Consider the following 19,287-nt stretch of genomic DNA (forward strand, 5'->3'; position numbering starts at 1 on the left):
AATACACCTGATTTTCATTTGTTAATTTTGTATCCTGCAACTTTACTGAATTTTTTCATTAGTTCTTTTTTTGATGGAATCAAGGATTTTCTCTATGTAAGATGATACTATGTGCAAAGACAGGAACTTTTCCTTCTTCCTTTCTAACTTGGATACATTTTGTTTCTTTTTCTTGCCTGATTGCTCTTGCTATCATATCAGATACTATGTTTAATAGGAGTGGTGAGTGTGGGTACCCTTGCCATGTTCATAATCTTAGAGGAAGAACTTTTTACCTTTCAACATTGAGCATGATATTAGCTGTGGGCTTGTTATGCTGAGGTTCATTCTTTCCATACCAAATTTCTTGAGAGTTCTTATTTTGAATGGGTGTAGAATTGTGTCAAATGCTTTTTTAAAAAAAATCTATTGAAATAGTCATGTGATTTTTATCCTTTTATTCATTGTGATGTGTTACATAAGTTGTTTTCATTTGTTGAACCAACCTCACATCCTTGAGAGGAATCCTAAATGATTATGGTGTATGGTCTTTTTGTCTACTGCAGTACTCTTGCCTGGAAAATTCCATGAACAGAGGAGCCTGGTAGGCTACTATCCAGGGGGTCGCAAAGAGTCAGACACGACTGAGCGACTTCACTTCCTTTCTTTCTTTGATTATTCATTTAGTCTCCTTCATTATTGGTTTATTCAGATTTTCTGTTTCTTCATGATTCATTCTTGGTAGATTATTTGTTTCTCAGTATTTATCAGTTTCTTCTAGATTTTCCAATTTGCTGGAGGATAGCTATTCATAGTAATCACTTATGATCTTTGGTATTTTTGTGATATCAGTTGTTATGTCTTTAATTTATCATTTTATTTATGTGTTGTCTTTTTTGTTGTTGTTAGTCTATCTAAAGTTTGTCAGTCCTGCTTTTCTTTTCAAAGAACCAATTCTGAGTTTTGTTCATCTCCATTGTGTTTTTATTTTTCCCTCTGTATCCTCTGTTTCATTTATTTCTGCTGTAATGTTTATGATTTCCTTTATTCTTCTAACTTTGGGCCTAGTTTGTTCTTTCATAATTCTTTAAGGTATGAAGCTAGGTTGTTTACTTGAGATCTTTCTTTTTTCTTGATGTAGGCATTCATCACTATAAACTTTCCTCTTAAAACTGCTTTTGCTGCATCCAGTAAGTTTGGTATGTTGTATTCCCATTTTTGTTGTCTCATAATAGGTTTTGTTTTCCGTTTTGATTTCTTTCTTGATCCAGGAATATATCCAGGAGTGTGTTGTTTAATTTCCATGTATTTGTGAATTTTGTAGTGTTCTTATTATTGATTTTTAGTTTCATTTCACTGTGGTTGAAAAAGATAACTTGATATAATGTGTACTTTCTTGAATATTTTGAGGGTTTTTTTTTTTTTGTGGTTGAATGTATGATCTATCCTAGAAGATATTCAGTGTATTCCAGAAGAATATTCTGTTGCTATTTGGTGGAACATTCTATGTATGTCTGAGAAGTCCATTTGGCTTGTAGTGTTATTCATATCCATTGTTTCCTCATTGTTTCTGTCTAGATGATCTCTCCCTTGTTGAGAATGGAGTATTGAAGTCCCCAGTTAATTGCTGTCTATCTCTTTTGGTTCTGTTGGTATATGATTTATATATTAAGGTGCTCCAGTGGGTACATGATATATTTATAACTGTTACCTCTTCTTGATAGTTTGACCCCTTTATCATTATGTAATGACCTTCTTTGTCTTTTCTGACCAGTTTTAACTTAAAGTCTATTTTTTTTATGGTATGGGTATAGCTATCCTGTTTTTTTGGTTAATGTTTGCTTGAAATATCTTTCTCTATCTCTTCACTCTCAGTCTGTGTGTGGCCTTAAAGCTAAAGTGAGTCTCTTGTAGGCAGCATACCATTGTATCTTTTTTTTTTTAAATCCATTTTGCCAGTTTCTGTCTTTTGATTGGAAAATTTAATTCATTTACTTTTAAAGTAACTACTGATAGATAAAGATTTACTCTTTACATTTTGTCAGTTGTTTTCTGGCTCTTTTATAGATTCTGTGTTCCTTCTTCTCTTCTTGTGTGGTTTGATGAGAATCATCTTTCTGGTTATCTGTCCTACCTTTAGTCTTGACCTATCAATTTTGTGAGCAGGATTTTTTTTTCTCCATGTCTTATTAACTCTCCAAAGTCATCAAGCAGATATTCTTTGAATTTTGTTCAGTTTTTGAGCTAGATGATTGGTCTGAATTAATTTACTTTAGTGAAAGCTGCTGAATTGAATATTTAGGTCACAAAATATTTTATCGTTTCATTTTTTATTACCTTAAAAACTAAGAGAAATTAATTTTGAATCTTTTTGTAAATGCCCTGTTTAAGCAGGAAATTTTGTAATATTGGGTTTTTTAATGTTCTTTTTTTTTTTGGTGAACATAGATATGCAAAGACCAACCATGTTGTTTTTTAGATCATTTTATAATTTAACAATTTTAAACATGAAGAAATTATTAAAGTAATTTCTTAAAATTTAACCATTTTCATTCATTTTTTTCATTTAGTATGTTGCTTATATAGTGGCACTGAAGTTAGTAAGCACCTCAATTACAATAAGAGAAAATAGAAATATTCCAGAAATACTGAAAATTCAGATAATTGGTCTTGGCACCCAAGTGTCTCAGCGACCAGGAGCACAAGCACTTAAGTAAGTTTTTAAAATATACTATTTCAATTTTTTTTTCTAGGTTGACTTCAGGCCAAAAAAATATAGTGTAGTTAGCATAAAAAATTGATTAATAGTAATTCCTCTCTGTTTTTTTCCTTTAGCATGTGAGTATGGTCATTTTATTTGAGTTTGTTTTGTTATGTGAGAAGCTCATTATTTGTTCTCCTCTTGCTTCTTTTCCTTCACAGATATTTCTTGTATAGTGTTTAGTTCATAGATTTGTTACTATGAAGCCTATGCATAAGAACAGTAACTTTTTGTTTTCAAGGTGTTTATGGTATAGTTGGATAAGAGAAGAAACACAGAAATTTAACTTAAGATCTTACAGTAATTGGATTGGCCAAAAAGTTTGTTTGGGTTTTTCCTTAAGATATTTTGGGCTTCCCAGGTGGTGCTGGGAAAGTGGTAAAGAGCCTGCCTGCCAATGCAGGAGACATAAGAGATGTGGGTTTGATCCCTGGATGGGGAAGATCCCCTGGAAGAGGGCAAGGCAACCCACTCCAATATTCTTGCCTGGAGAATCGCATGGACAGAGGAGCCTGGCAGGCTACTGTCCATGGGGTTGCATAGAGTCAGACATGACTGAAGTGACTTAGCATGCATGCATTACGGAAAACTCAAACTAAGTTTTTGGCCAACTCGGTATTTCAGAGCTCAGAAATAATAAGGAGCTATAATGTTAAATACCTTAGGATTAATGCTATACAAACTCAGTTGTGGAAGGGAATAACTGGTCCCAAAGAACTGGGGCTTAGCTTAACTGATTGGAAGGACCAGCAGAAGCAGGGATGAGGGAGAACAGCTTTAGGGTTATGTGAAATAGGGAGATGAATTCCATGAGTAGAGTATAGCATGTATTCATGTGACAGTTCTGCAGTGTTGTGAAGCTAGCCAAAGTGGGTTTTTCATGAGGATTAGGAGAACAAAAAAATAAACCAAATCAGGAAAAAAAAGAATCCCAGATTCCGTGGGTAGTTAAATGCCAGGCTAAGGAGTTTGGACTTCAACTCTGGGTGATAGACATGGTGCTGATTCTCAAAGGAGTGTTTTTTAAATGGAAATTTGTACTTCAAACTGTTAATATTACAAAGGATCTTATTTGTAATACTTCTTTTTTCCTCATTGGATTGTAGAGTGGAAGCAAAATTAGAACACTGGTATATAACAGGTCTGAGACAACAAGATATTATACCGTCACTTGTGGCTTCAATTGGCGATACTGCATCATCCTTGCTTAAAATTGAATTTGAAACCAATCCAGAAAGTAGTACTGCTGACCAGACTCTGATGGTTCAGTCTCAGCCTGTAGAGGTCATCTATGATGCTGTGAGTACAAGGAGAAAGTGAATCTTAATCAAACACATCTTAAGCTTCTGACAAATGGTTTCTTGTGTTTTCTTTTTCAAATATTTAACCTTTATTTACCTAGCAACTTCGTTTAGTGATACTTTTTTCTTGTTTAAAGGGCAGTATGTGTTTAGTTTTTTATATTTATTTATTTGGCTGCGTTGGATCTTAGTTGCGGCATGTAGAATCTTCGTTGTGACATGCGAGCCTATCTGCTCCATGGCATGTAGGACCTTAGTTCCCTGACCAGGGATCAAACCAGAGTCCCTGCATTGGAAGGTGGAGTCTTAACCACTGGACCACCAGGGAAGTTCCAGCAGTTAATTTTGATTTTTAATATACTACAGATTTTTTTTTTCCTACTGTAAGGTATACTACCTATGCTTGTGTTAAATTTTTTTAAAATGGTGATATATTCTTAAAGAAATCTATGCCTTTTATACCAACTAACTACTCACAAATAATTATATACTTTCTATTCCAGTTTCTTTTTGCTTATTCTCCCTTTCTTCTCAGTGTTTGTAACCAATTTAAGGAACTTTAGGAGCAAATAAAAAAATTTTAGATACTGATCACATGAGAAAAAAGCGTTGTCATTTCTCTGTTATTGAAAAGGCTGACTCCAGTATCTGTAGTTCCATCTTTATTCAGACTCTCTTAATTCATCTTGAGCTAGCCAAGATGTGGAAGGTTGTGGTTCATTATTCCATCACTTATTGGTTGGCCCACTTTGTTTTTTAAGATCTCTGACTCATTTTAACTGTACAGTTATGGAAATAAATTCACAGTGTGGGTAAGAGGCAGAACTTAGTGTTTTCTCTGATTTTTAAAAAAACTTAAATTGTGGTAAAATACATATAATTTACCATCTTAGTCATTTTTTAAGTGTATAGTTCAGAAGTGTTAAGTACATTTGCACTGTTGTACATTCAGTCCCCAGTACTCATTCTTTCTTGCAAAATGCCTGATTTTTAAGTTGAAGTTTTAGACGTAGGTAAGGGCAGAACGGTTTTCTTATTTCCTTTCTAAACTCCAGAGCACAGGGGAATCCAGTTGTAGTATACATTCTGGTGGCTAAGACTAGAAGTAATACCCCATTGCTACATCAACATGATACCACCAGACATGCTCAAGGTCACCTTAATGATACGCACACCTTTGTTGCCTTCTCAATAAGCTTAAATGGCCTATGCCTTTTCTCAGATTCTCTTTCCCTCCAGAACGAGATGTAGGAGGGTAGCTTATCTTTGGAAGTGCCGTCTCAGTTCAGAGCCAGATTTGATTAGAATTAAACTGTAACTTTAAGATTTATAATATGGAAAATACTGTGTATAACTTGCTTATATTTTCAATGATTTTACAGAAAACCATCAATGCAGTGGTTGAGTTCTTTCAGTCAAATAGGGGATTGGATCTTGAGCAAATAACATCAGCTACATTGATGAAGCTGGAGGAAATTAAAGAGAGAACTGCTACAGGTAAAGAATTTGATGCAGAAGCAACATCTCAACTCTCAAAAATTTTTTTCTCTTCTAATGTAAAAAAAAAAAGAAGAAAAAAATTTTTTTCTCTTCTAATGTAAACACTACATTTCAAATAGTGTAGGTAGCTTTTTCTTGAATATACCTGCCAGACTGGGTGAGAAGGAGAATGATATGGGGCATAGATGATTCTGTCAGCTGTTCAATTTAGGAACCTGTGCTGCAGAGTAAACTTGAAATGTAAAAGTTCCCTGTCTCAGTTCTTAAGCGACTGTTCACCATGCTGTATGTGAATCGAGTTTTAAAGATACATACTTTTGTGCATCATGGCCTCTATATTCAAGTTACCTACTATATCTGGTTACTTAACTAAAGTGAAAAGTGAAAGTCGCTTAGTCGTATCTCACTCTTTGTGACCCTGTGAATTACACAGTCCATGGAATTCTCTGGTCCAGGATACTGCAGTGGGTAGCCTTTCCCTTCTCCAAGGGATCCTCCCAACCTAGGGATTGAACCCAGGTCTCTTGCGTTACAGGCAGATTCTTTACCAGCTGAGCCACAAGGGAAACCCAAGAATACTGGAGTGGGTAACCTATCCCTTCTCCAGGAGTGGGTAGCCTATCCCTTCTCCAGCGGATCTTCCCGATCCAGGAATTGAACCTGGGTCTCCTGCATTGCAGTTGGATTCTTTACCAACTGAGCTTATCAGGGAAGCCCACTTAACTAAAGAAATAACAAATTTTTCAATCTCTGACTAAAATACTAGGTGTGTTGGGTTTATTGTATTATGCAGTGTGATTGTTTCCCATTGATGACATGTAATTTAAACTAACATACCAAGTGGAGGACTTTATCTGTGAAAAGAACTTCACCAACATAATTTTAAAGTGATATTCTTTTTCTCATTAATAGTATGATTATATTAATGTATTTAAATTTGGCTGTTTTTAGTCATTTCTTTTTCTTCTTGTAGGACTTACACATATTATTGAAACCCGAAAAGTTCTTGATTTAAGGATAAATCTGAAGCCTTCTTATCTAATAGTTCCACAGACCGGTTTCCACCATGAAAAGTCAGATCTTCTCATCTTAGATTTTGGTACTTTTCGGGTAGGTGTGTATACATTTCTGCCTGCCCATATTTGCTCAGCTTAGTAGCTAGCTGTCTGAGAGTTTGCTGTTTTTCTCTCAGAGTTCACTTAAACTAAACCTAGACTTACCTCTTGTTAAGCATTTTGTCATGCTTAACATAGATTGTGTAGTTTATATGTATTTTATGGCTATTCAAAAAAAAAACCTTACATTTTCTGAAATGGTGGATGATTTGATATTGAAGGCTGGGTTACTGCTGTCTTTTCCTAATTAGAAAGATGGACTTATAGTTTTCAAGAGTTTTGTAGGTTTCTAAAATCTAATTACATAGTTTTCTTTGTTCATTTATATATCTTGAGAATAGAAAATTATGCAAATATGATTATATACTTGTTAAATCACTGACAACAATTCTTAGAATAAGAGAACTCCAAGGGCTTGAATGCTGAACCTCCCAGCATTCCAATCTTCTGAGAAAAAGTGAAGATTTCAAAAACTGTTGTGTTGAATTGATGCTTGATTTCTTTGGGAAGAGGGAAAAAGAAGTTGAGATTGGAGCTGAATTCTAATGGCCTAATTATTCATTTACATAGTGGGGAGAGGAAGGAATAAAACCTTCTGTTTTATGGTGAAGAGTTTAAGATGAATTGTAGGGGAACTTGAACCACAAGTGGTGACAACTCCTGAGAGCCAGAAATTGTTGCATATTTAGACAGATTGAGATACAGAGTTGTTGTAACTCATTTTCTAATTAATGGCAGCATGCTGAGTACCTGTTATTCAAACATAATAGAGATGTATGCTGATATGGTATATTCCGAATAAAATATTTGCTAATAACTATCAGAAACTGAAGCAAAATGTGAATTCATTAAGAGCAATATTTTAATTTTATTTAGGCTTTAAGAAAACAACTTATGTTGATATATAGATTTTTCTGTTAAAAAATTAAGTTTTCTCTCCTTTTAGCTTAACAGTAAAAATCAAGGTTTGCAGAAGACTAGTAATTCATCTCTGGAAGAAATAATGGATAAGGCATATGACAAGTTTGATGTTGAAATAAAAAGTGTGCAGCTACTCTTTGCAAGAGCAGGTAAACTGTTGCTCAGTTTTCAGGATCTTGAAATTATGTTGAATGCTATGCTAAGCTAAGTCGCTTCAGTCGTGTCCGACTCTGTGTGACCCCGTAGACGGCAGCCCATCAGGCTCCCCCGTCCCTGGGATTCTCCAGGCAAGAACACTGGGGTGGGTTGCCATTTCCTTCTCCAATGCATGAAAGTGAAAAATCAAAGTGAAGTCGCTCAGTCGTGTCCAACTCTTAGCGACCCCATGGACTGCAGCCCACCAGGCTCCTCCGTCCATGGGATTTTCCAGGCAAGAGTACTGGAGTGGGGTGCCATTGCCTTCTCCGTATGTTGAATAGCTTTAGTAAATAGATATGTATGTTCGCATGTATGTCATCCCCTGATGACATTTTGAACATGTATGCTATTGGTCACTCAACCAAATAGGAGCCCCTCAGTGAAAATCTTTGTCACAATTCCAAATAGAGACATGGCTGTTCATCTTTGGGTCCTTAGTACTGTTTGTCTCTAAGTCCAGTCACTGCCTTTTTTTTTTTTTTTTTTTTTTTTTAGTGTGATATAAAACTCCCGTAAACACAAAATAGAAGTTGCACTTAGCTCACGTTCCTCTATCCCAGTGTGTTTGGGATGTCTCAGGGTTGTTTTCTGTCGCTGCCTTCATTTCCAAAATATTTTACTATCAGCCTGGTCTTTATCTGAGTAGTATTACATTTGATACTTGAGAAGTATGGATATAATCTTTAAAGGTAGTGAACTTATTTTCCAAAAGCTTCGGTGTTTTCTACTGCTTAAATGAAGATTGCTGGTTCCCTATACTTCTTTAGTATCTAGAAGCAATAAATATTTGCAAAATATCCTTGAGTATATATCACTCTGTGGAAGGTCATTGGAGGAAAGACGTGGCTTCTATGTGCAGAGTATATACTACAGTGGGAGTGCTGAGATTTATTAAAATATAAATACATAATGCTGTACTTAGTCTTATAGATTGAGCCTGAATATTAATTTCTTGAAGAGAAGCACCTTTACAGACCATTAAAGTTGCCTTTTATTTTGTATGTACTTAATAATAATTGTTTGAATTATAAGCAATAAAAGAAGTTTATTGCCATCAATTAAGATATGTGTAGGGTTCTGTTAATCATTGGAAGTTTGTCTTTAGAACCTTCTTATTTGGAAGAGAAGTGACTATTATACTTTTCTTGTCATAAAATCTTGCTTGATAAAACTCATTTTTCCTGTAGAATAATTGCCAGAAACCTCTTCCCCCCCCCCCCCCGCCCGTTTTCTCCTTTTTTTCTTCCTGCAGCTCCCCAGTCTTGATCTCTAATTCTGGAATCAAAGGCAGTAAATTCCTAGATTTTTTTTTTCTCTGTTAGCTTTAAAATGTAAGATGTTATAAAAAAAATTCTTCAAATAAATATTTAGAATTATTTTTATATCATAGTCTTTGACTTTTGTCAGTTAAAAAATATAGGCCATTTAGCTTGTATGTTGAAAGAAGTAAAAGTCAGTATCATTGAATATATTTGTAAATTATTTCTGATCAGTTTTCCATAGAACATCTGATAATCTAAAAATAATTATTTAATAAATAAAAATAGTCATTAAGTAAACATTTTTTTTAAGATGAAAACTGGAAGGAGTGTCGATTTCAGCATCCATCTACTATGCATATATTGCAACCCATGGATATTCATGTTGAGTTGGCCAAAGCAATGGTGGAAAAAGACATTAGAATGGCAAGGTAATGTATGAGTTTCCTTTATATTATAAAATCAACAAGGTGAAATAGTTCTGCATCAGTGGCTGATTTTTAAGAAACCACAGCTCGGTTTCTAAAGGGCACAAAAAATAATGATTGTCTTATAGCAGAAATACATTTTTAAGAAAATGTTTATTTGAATTATATATCACCTCTCTTATTTCAGAAGCATTTGGGCTTTCACATCCTGTAAAAGTTGGTTATCCCTATTTTTTTTTTTTATTAATTTTTATTGGAATATAAATGCTTTACAGTGTTGTGTTAATTTCTACTCTGCGGCTAAGTGAATCAACAGTATGTATACTGTGTGTTTTTGGATGGATCAAATTCAAGGTTCTATATTAAAAAAGAAAATCTGTAAAAATTGCAAGCTCTTTTGCTTATGAAGCGATAGACATCTTGAGAATAATCTAAGGGAATGGAAAGTAGAAACTGAATTTTGAATTTAAGTAAATAATTATGAGATATTTTTGTTGCCTTTTTAAGAACAGTCTTATTGAAGTATTATCGACATTCAGTAAGCTGCATCTGTTTGAAACGTACATTTTGATAAGTTTTGATGTAAGTGTTTTTCTGTGAAACCATATTCACAGTCAAGCTCATGAACATATCCCTCATCCTCAGAAGTCTTCGTGCTGTTTTACAGTTTCTCTCTCACATCCCTTCCTGTCAACTTCTCTCCCCTCAGTCTCCAGGAAACACTGATCTGCTTTCGGACACTCCCAGTTTGTTGGAGTTTTCTAGAGTTTATATAAATAAAATCATACAATTTCAGTTCTTTTTTTCTTTGACTTCTTTCATTACAATTGATTTGAGATTTATTTGTGTTGAGTGTATCAGTTCATTGGTACTCTTTATCAGTTGAATGTTAAACCAGCCATGCATTACTAGATAAACCTGTTTTAGTAGTAATGTATTTTTCTTTTAAAATGTTGAAATTGCTTGCTAAAATTTTGTCATGAAGTGTTAAAACCTTACATCTCTGTTTATGAGGGCTGTTGACCTGTGCTTTTAGTTTCTTGTTTCGACATTGGTGTATCAGGCCTCAGGGAGGAAAATTGTGTAGAACTGGTGTTTTTTTCCTCCTTAAACGTTCGGTAAAATTTGCCAGTGAAACCTCTTGGGCCTGGAGTTTTCTTTCTGTGGGAAAGTTTAACACTGTCAGGTGCTGACAGATGCTGTAAAATTAATTAAAGGGAGGTGAGGAGGAAGAGAATGATGGGGTGGGTACTCTTTGATGTTTAGAATGACAAATCTGTAACACCAGCGAATAAGTTATATACAGTGTTTTAGATTTTAAAACATAGACAATTTGTGTTCACAATATCTTCCTAAAAAGTAAATTTTCCTTAAGATAGTTTGGCTGGTTAAGAAGGATACAAAACTTGGCTTACATAGAACTTCCTATTCCCTGACAGTGTTGAGACATTAATGTAATTAGATTAAAACATATCCAAGGTAACTTTGACCCCACAAGGTAATCTCTTCCCTCTTCCATAGTATAGAAAAGCTGGACCTTGAAACCTTAGAGTTTAATTAATTATGTTTTTAGATTTAAAGTATCCGGAGGGCTTCCTTTGATGCATGTGAGAATTTCTGACCAGATGATGAAAGATGTGCTATGTTTGATTAACAGTATACCCTTGCCACAGAAATCATCTGCACCGTCTCCAGAGAAACAGGTAAATGGAGATAATAAAAATTATAAATATCTTTACATCTTTATAGATGGAGACTTTTTTCATCTTTTTGTGACCTGTTTTGTTTTTCAATATTATTTATGGCCAGTTTCATTTATGTGATACATTTTTGAGGTTTATTGTAGTTGATTCTGTACACTGAGTAAATAAATAAAGACTAGCCTATGGTTGCTACTGTTTTGGAGTGCTGGTATAAAGTCTCTTGTAGGGAATAACAGAAACAAAAATACATGAAGGAAAAATGCTTTTCACTTTTAGGAAATGTGTTTTAAGTAAAAGTAGACATAGAAACCAGACATGGTTGTCTGAGGAGTCCTTACAGATTGCTGAGAGAAGAAAAGACGTGGAAGGCAAAGGAAAAAAGGAAAGATGTACCCATTTGAATGCAGCATTCCAAAGAATAGCAGGGAGAGATAAGAGAGCCTTTCTCAGTGATCAGTGCAAAGAAATAGAGGAAAACAATAGAATGGGAAAGACTAGAGATTGCTTCAGGAAAATTAAGAGATACCAAGGGAAAATTTCATGCAAAGATGGGCGCAATAAAGGACAGAAATGGTATGAACCTAAGAGAAACAGAAGATATTAAGAAGAGGTGGGAAGAATACATGGAAGAACTATATAAAAAAGATCTTCATGACCCAGATAACCACGATGGTGTGATCACTCACCTAGAGCTTCACATCTTGGAATGTGAAGTCAAGTGGGCCTTAGGAAGCATCACCAGAACAAAGCTAGTGGAGGTGATGGACTTCCAGTTGAGCTATTTTAAATTATAAAAGATGATGCTGTAAAAGTGCTGCACTCAATATGCCAATAAATTTGGAAAACTCAGCAGTGGCCACAGGACTGGTAAAGGTCTGTTTTCATTCCAATCCGAAAGAAAGGTAATGCCAAAGAATGCTCAAACTATTGCACAATTGGACTCATCTCACATGCTAGCAAAGTAAAACTCAAAGTTCTCCAAGCCAGGATTCAACAGTACATGATCCGTGAACTTCCAGATGTTCAAGCTAGATTTAGAAAAGGCAGAGGAGCCAGAGATCAAATTGCCAGCATCTGTTGCGTCATCGAAAAAGCATGAGAGTTCCAGAAAAACATCTACTTCTGCTTTATTAACTATGCCAGCCTTTGACCATGTGGATCACAACAAACTATGGAAAATTCTTAAAGAGATGGGAATATCAGACCACCTGACCTGCCTCCTGAGAAATCTGTATACAGGTGAAGAAGCAACAGTTAGAACTGGACATGGAACAACAGACTGTTTCCAAATTGGGAAAGGAGTATGTCAAGGCTGTATATTGTCACTCTGCTTGTTTAACTTATATGCAGAGTACATCATGAGAAATGCTAGACCAGATGAAGCAGAAGCTGGAATCAAGATTGCTGGGAGAAATATCAATAACCTCAGATATGCAGATGACACCATCTTATGGCAGAAAGTGAAGAAGAACTAAAGAGCCTCTTGATAAAAGTGAAAGAGGAGAGTGGAAAATGTTGGCTTAAAACTCAGCATTCAGAAAACTAAGATCATGGCATCTGGTCCTATGAGTTCATGGCAAATAGATGGGAAACAATGGAAAGAGTGACAGACTTTATTTTTTGGGGCTTCAAAATCACTGCAGATGATTGATTGCAGCCCTAAAATTAAAAGGAGCTTGCTCCTTGGAAGAAAATTTATGACCAACCTAGACACATATTAAAAAGCAGAGACATTACTTTGCCAACAAAGGTCCTTCTAGTCAAAGCTATGGTTTTTACAGTGGTCATGTATGGATGTGAGAGTTGGACTATGAGGAAAGCTGAGCACTGGAGAATTGATGCTTTTGAACTGTGTTATTGGAGAAGACTCTTGAGAGTCCCTTGGACTGCAATGAGATCCAACCAGTCCATCCTAAAGGAAATCAGTCATGAATATTCATTAGAAGGACTGATGCTGAACTCGAAACTCCAATACTTTGGCCACCTGATGAGAAGAACTGACTCATTGGAATAGACCCTGATTCTGGGAAAGATTAAGGGCAGGAGAAGGGGACGACAGAGGATGAGATGTTTGGATGGCATGACTGACTCGATGGATGTGAGTTTGAGTAAGCTCCAGGAGTTGGTGATGGACAGGGAAGCCTGGTGTACTGCAGTCCATGGAGTCGCAAAGAGTCAGACACGACTGAGAGACTGAACTGAACTAGAGACATAGAAATCTTCTTTAAAACGTTGTAAAACATAATGATCATTATAAAATTTTTGTATGTGTTAGACTTAAAAGTCCTAGATCACTTTACTTGGAATTGATCTTTATAACATAAAATATATGTTGGGCTTCCATATATTTTGAAATGAAATTTGAGATAGCCAACTAATATTGATGCTATTTCCCAGAAACCTTGAAAAAGATGTAGGGTTAATATTGTAACAGACAGCAACTGAATGATGCAATAATAGGCAAACTTACCTACTAGTTATACATGATTCTGCCCTTTTAAATGCAAGTGGTAGTCTTAATAATAAGTAAACTCCAGCCAACCATTAGTTGACTGTAAAGTGTGCTTTGTTGGAAGGTTTGTGTGCTGTATATGTGTCTTTCCAGCTGTCACTCACTTGTGTTACTTTTTAAGTATTTATCTCATTTATGTATATTTGCAAATTGCTATGTTTAAAAAACTTTTTGTGTTATTTGCTAGGTATCCTCAATTCCTATTATATCAACTAGAACAAAAGGCCTACTTGGTACGCCCTTGTTGCTGGATGGCATTGAATCCGGTAAGGAGAGTAAAATATTCTTTATTAAATAAAATCTATAAGTTAGTATACTGAAATACAATTTTGACAAAATAAAAGAATTGTGAAAGTCTTGTAGTAATTGACTGGTTTTATTTCTAGTTGTGCTACGAACCAACAGTGAGACTTTAAATCATTTATTTTTATTTATGGCTGAGCTTCTTTGTTTGTATGAAAGTGTTTTTGTGATTGATAGTATGTGAGATTCTGGAAGAATCACAAGCTGGAATTAAGATTGCCTGGAGAAATATCAATAACCTCAGATATGCAGATGACACTACCCTTATGGCAGAAAGTGAAGAGGAACCAAAAAGCCTCTCGATGAAAGTGAAAGAGGAGAGTGAAAAAGTTGGCTTAAAGCTCAACATTCAAAAAATTAAGATCATGGCATCTGGTTCCATCCCCTCATGGGAAATAGATGGGGAGACAGTGGAAACAGTGTCAGACTTTATTTTTTTGGGCTCCAGAATCACTGCAGATGGTGACTGCAGCCATGAAGTTAAAAGATGCTTACTCCTTGGAAGGAAAGTGATGACCAACCTAGACAGCATATTAAAAAGCAGAGACATTACTTTGCCAACAAAGGTCCGTCTGGTCAAGGCTATGGTTTTTCTACTGGTCATGTATGGATGTGAGAGTTGGACTGTGAAGAAAGCTGAGCACCGAAAAATTGATGCTTTTGAACTGTGGTGTTGGAGATGACTCTTGAGAGTCCCTTGGACTCAAAGGAGATCCAACCAGTCTATCCTGAAGGAGATAAGTCCTGGGTGTTCATTGGAAGGACTGATGCTGAAGCTGAAACTCCAGTACTTTGGCCACCTCATGCGGAGAGTTGACTCATTGGAAAAGACCCTGATGCTTGGAGGGATTGGGGGCAGGCGGAGAAGGGGACGACAGAGGATGAGATGACTGGATGGCATCACCGACTTGATGGGCATGAGTTTGAGTAAACTCCGGGAGTTTGTGATGGACAGGGAAGCCTGGTGTGCTGCGATTCATGGGGTCGCAAAGAGTTGGACACGACTGAGCAACTGAACTGAACTGAACTGAAGATTCTAAATAAGCTCCTTTTATTTTGGCCCTGATCTGTACTTGAGTCTTTTCTTTATCTCTGGTCTAACTGATCTTTTTTGACTTAGAACTGGAATGTAAACTTTATGAAGGCAAGGAGAATGTCCCGGTCACTCTGTTATCCCTAGTGGCTGGTATAGACTGATATGTGATAGAGGATACCCAATAAATATTTTATTGAAAAGGGAATGAATAAGGTGAAGTGAAAAGCAATCAGAAATGTTGAGTAAGGAAATAGAAGGGCGGTTTGATTTTATATATGATTATCCCATGCCAGGTTGAGTTATTCTGTGGGACTTAGAAAGAAGTTGTATTATGATTTTGAATATGAAGGTTGTATCTAATAAATGAAGTTTACTTTTGAGCTGTTTCAGTTTGAGTGTTTTACGCAGTTTTCGATGGACATTCTCTCAAGTCAGTTTTCTTCCTTTAGAATCTGATGATGAGTATTTTGATGCTGAGGATGGAGACATACAGCCTAGTAAAAGTACGAAAGCGTCAGATGTAAAACAAGTTCCTGAGGCCCCAAATGAGGAGCTCATTAATCTTCTACTAAAGTTTGAAGTTAAAGAGGTATGTATATCTGTTCATCCACAAGTATATTCTTGTTATTGCTGTCCTTATAAACTGTCTCATGCTCGACCCAAACATTAAATATATTTAAAATGTGGTGTTCTATCTTCCCTACTGCCACACACGCATGCATGTGTGTGTACACACACACACACATACACACACACACACACACACAGTTCTAAGAAAATAAAATGTTTGATATGTGTGATCTGCAGTATATCTGATTGATTCTGTAAAAGCTTGAGACTCAATTAGGATTTTCTTTTCTGTAGAAAATTTCTGTGACATATTTACTTCAGTTTTTTCAACTTTTAATCTAATAATATAGTTTATTTTCATTCTTATAATTTAGAAAAATGCAAGCACCCTAAATTTGCAGCATTGTCTTTACAGTCATTAAGTCATGTAATAGTAAAAGGAAATATTGACATGGAGCGATGTTCACAGCATATTTTTATTTGGGGGAAGAAAAAGAGGTTACAGTTCCAAGAATATAATTCCATTTAGAAATTAAACACATGCAAACACACCTTTTTAAAGTAAATGACAGTGTTCCTCTCTGCACAGTGAGATTATAGTTTTTCGTTTTTGCCTCTGCTTTTATATGTACTAAGAAATTTTAGATGAAAACTTAGTGCTTTGGAATAAAACAGAAAAGGTATAAAAAGGAGATGTTTCTTAGTGACTGCTTTATACCTGAGTACTATGGGGATTTGTTTAAAGAAAGATGTGTTCTCCATGTTTAACCTTCTTTTGACTTAACCTGTCTCTCATATTTCCATCTAACATATTAGACAACCCCTTGACTTTACTTCAAAAGATTGTCAAATGACTTCTCTTCTGTTCCATTGCTTTTGCAAAGCCCAAGTCATCATCATGTCTTGCTTGGACTATTGCAGAAGGCTCTTAACTGTCTCTCTGCTTCTACCATGTACTCTGTTCTCTGCACAGTACCTGGTATGATCCTTTGATAGGGAAAGTCAGATCATGCCATTGCTTTGCTCATATCCGATACAGGCTTTCCATCTCACTCACAGTAAAGGGCTAAATTCTTCCCATGGCTACAGTGTTTTACATGATACAAGTCACACCGTGTGACTTCTTTGGCTCACTCATCTGCTTGAGAGAACTGCTCATCTGCAGTTCTCTAATGCCTTGCTCATTCTGCTCCAGCCACATTTCATTCATTCCCTCCATAAATATTTATCAATATCATCAAGTACCAGGCAGCATTTTAAATAATAGAGCTACAGCAGTGAGCAAATTTTCTTGCCATGTGGAGCTTATGCTTGCTTTTTTCTTTCGTATATGCACCAGCACATATTCTCTGTGCTTGCTGCTTCCTTTGCCTGGAAAACTCTTTTCCTATATAACTTGATTCTTTACTTCCTTCAGAAATGCTAACTTACTAGAAAGGCCTGACCACCCAACACAGGAGAGTAACCTCTGCTTTCCCCTAACGTCCCTAGAATGTAAGCGTCATGAAGACAAGGACATTGTCTGTCCGGTTATCTTGATGTTCTAATTGGCTGGCACTCTCTTATACATGGAAGATGAAGCTCAATAAATATTTTTTAAAGTATTGAATTAATGAACTAAAGTGATAAGCATTCAAAAACATCTAAGAAAAAATAGTAGTGCTATTTGAAATATTTTTCCCAACTTGACTTTTTTTTTTTGCCATTCCAAATTTTTAAATATTTATATAGTGAAATTTATCTAATTTTTTTCTTTATATTCTAGCTTTAGGGTGTGTTTAGCATTTTAGTCCCAAAGAAGGGCAACGCCAAAGAATGTCCAAACTGCTGCATAGCTGTGCTCATTTCACATGCTAGCAGGGTCATGCTCAAAGTCCTTCAAGCTAGGCTTCAATAATATGTGAACCAAGAACTTCCAGATGTACAAGCTAGATTTAGAAAATGCAGAGGAACCAGAGATCAAATTGCCAACATTTGTTGGATCATAGAAAAAACAAGGGAACTCCAGAAAAACATCCATTTTTGCTTCATTGACTATGCTAAAGCCTTTGACTGTGTGGATCACAACAAACTGGAAAATTCTTCAAGAGATGGGAATACCAGATCACCTTACCTGGCTCCTGAGCAACCTGTATTCAGGTCAAGAAGCAACATGAACATGGAACAAAGGGTTGGTTCCAAATTGGGAAAGGAGTACGTCAAGGCTGTATGTTGTCACCCTCCTTATTTAACTTATATGCAGAGTACATCATGGGAAATGCTGGGCTGGATGAAGCAGAAGCTGGGATCAAGATTGCTGGGAGAAATATTAATAACCTCAGATATGCAGATGACATTACCCTAATGACAGGAAGTAAAGAGGAACTAAAGACCTTCCTGATGAAAGTGAAAGAGGAAAGTAAAAAACCTGGCTTAAACCTCAGCATTCAGAAAACTAAGATCATGGCATCTGGTCCCGTCACTTCATGACAAATGGATGGTGGAACAATGGAATCAGCCCATGTTCCTAGGTTCCAAAATCAGTGTGGACAGTGAATGTAACCATGAAATTAAAAGACACTTGCTCCTTGGAAGAGAAGCTATGACAAACCTTGACAGTGTATTAAACATTCAGAAATAACACTTTGTTGACGAAGGTCCATCTAGTCAAAGCTGTGGTTTTTCCAGTAGCCATGTATGGATGTGAGAGTTGGACCATAAGGAAGGCTAAGTGCCACAGAATTGATGCTTTTGAATTGTTGTGCTGGAGAAGACTCTTGAGAGTCCTTTGGACAGCAAGGAGAGCAAACCAGTCAATCTTAAAAGAAATAACTCATTTCCTGAATATTCATTGGAATATTCATTTGAAGGACTGATGCTGAAACTGGATCTCCAGTACTTTGGCCACTTGATGTAAAGAGCTGACTCATTGGAGAAGACCCTGATGCTGTAAAGATTTAGTGCAGGAGGAGAAGGGGGAGACAGAGGATGAGATGGTTGGATGGCATCATTGCCTCAATAAACATGAGTTTGAGCAGACTCTGGGAGATAGTGTAGGAAGGGGAAGCCTGGTGTGTTGCAGTCCATGGGGTCACAAAGAATTGGACATGACTGAGCAGCTGAACAATAACAAAAGTATTTACCCATGACTTTATTTATTGTTATATGATTTGAATGCTTTCATTTAAATTACTGATTTATTTGAAATTTATTTTTGTATCTCAATTGTGTATTGAATTATCTTACAGGACTGTTTTAATGTTTCTGTTTTTTAGTTGACACTCTTGATTTTTCTTAGATATACGTTTATATTTTATCTTGCTAACAATTTTGTGGGTTGGGAATTCTGGAAGAGCCCATTTAGTAATTTTTGCATGTGGTCTTTCATGTGCTTTAGTGATTTGACTGGAGTAGCAGTGACCTGAATGAACACTCAGAGGGCCTCAGAGATGGCTCATTCATGAGGCTGGCAGTCGATCCTGGATCTTGATTAGGGGCTCAGCTGGGATTGTTGACCACAGTGCCAACTCTTTGCCTCCTGAGCATGGCAGCTTCAGGGTAGTTGAACTTTTTATCTGGCAACTAGCTTCCCCCAGAATGAGAAAGCCTAGGTTGATGTTTCATGGCCTTTTTGACTTTGGAAATCCTTAGAGTACTCTGTACTCTATTGATTGAAGTGGTTATAACCCTGCCCAAATTCTAAGGGAGGGCACAAAGACTCT

The 19,287-nt window shown here is 36.1% G+C and overlaps 1 protein-coding gene across 1 annotated transcript in view; it reads left to right on the plus strand.

The window, feature by feature from the left end:
* Positions 1-19,287, plus strand: part of VPS13C (vacuolar protein sorting 13 homolog C) — a 168,946-nt gene that overhangs the window by 51,346 nt on the left and 98,313 nt on the right. The window contains exons 17-25 of the mRNA XM_065941879.1: positions 2,550-2,692; positions 3,847-4,039; positions 5,424-5,538; positions 6,515-6,651; positions 7,603-7,726; positions 9,348-9,465; positions 11,036-11,165; positions 13,865-13,943; positions 15,466-15,605. Of these exons, the coding sequence (XP_065797951.1) occupies positions 2,550-2,692; positions 3,847-4,039; positions 5,424-5,538; positions 6,515-6,651; positions 7,603-7,726; positions 9,348-9,465; positions 11,036-11,165; positions 13,865-13,943; positions 15,466-15,605 (1,179 nt within the window). The remainder of the gene's footprint in view (positions 1-2,549; positions 2,693-3,846; positions 4,040-5,423; positions 5,539-6,514; positions 6,652-7,602; positions 7,727-9,347; positions 9,466-11,035; positions 11,166-13,864; positions 13,944-15,465; positions 15,606-19,287) is intronic.

This window comes from Muntiacus reevesi, chromosome 7 (assembly GCF_963930625.1).
Source record: "Muntiacus reevesi chromosome 7, mMunRee1.1, whole genome shotgun sequence".
Classification (NCBI taxonomy): domain Eukaryota; kingdom Metazoa; phylum Chordata; class Mammalia; order Artiodactyla; family Cervidae; genus Muntiacus; species Muntiacus reevesi.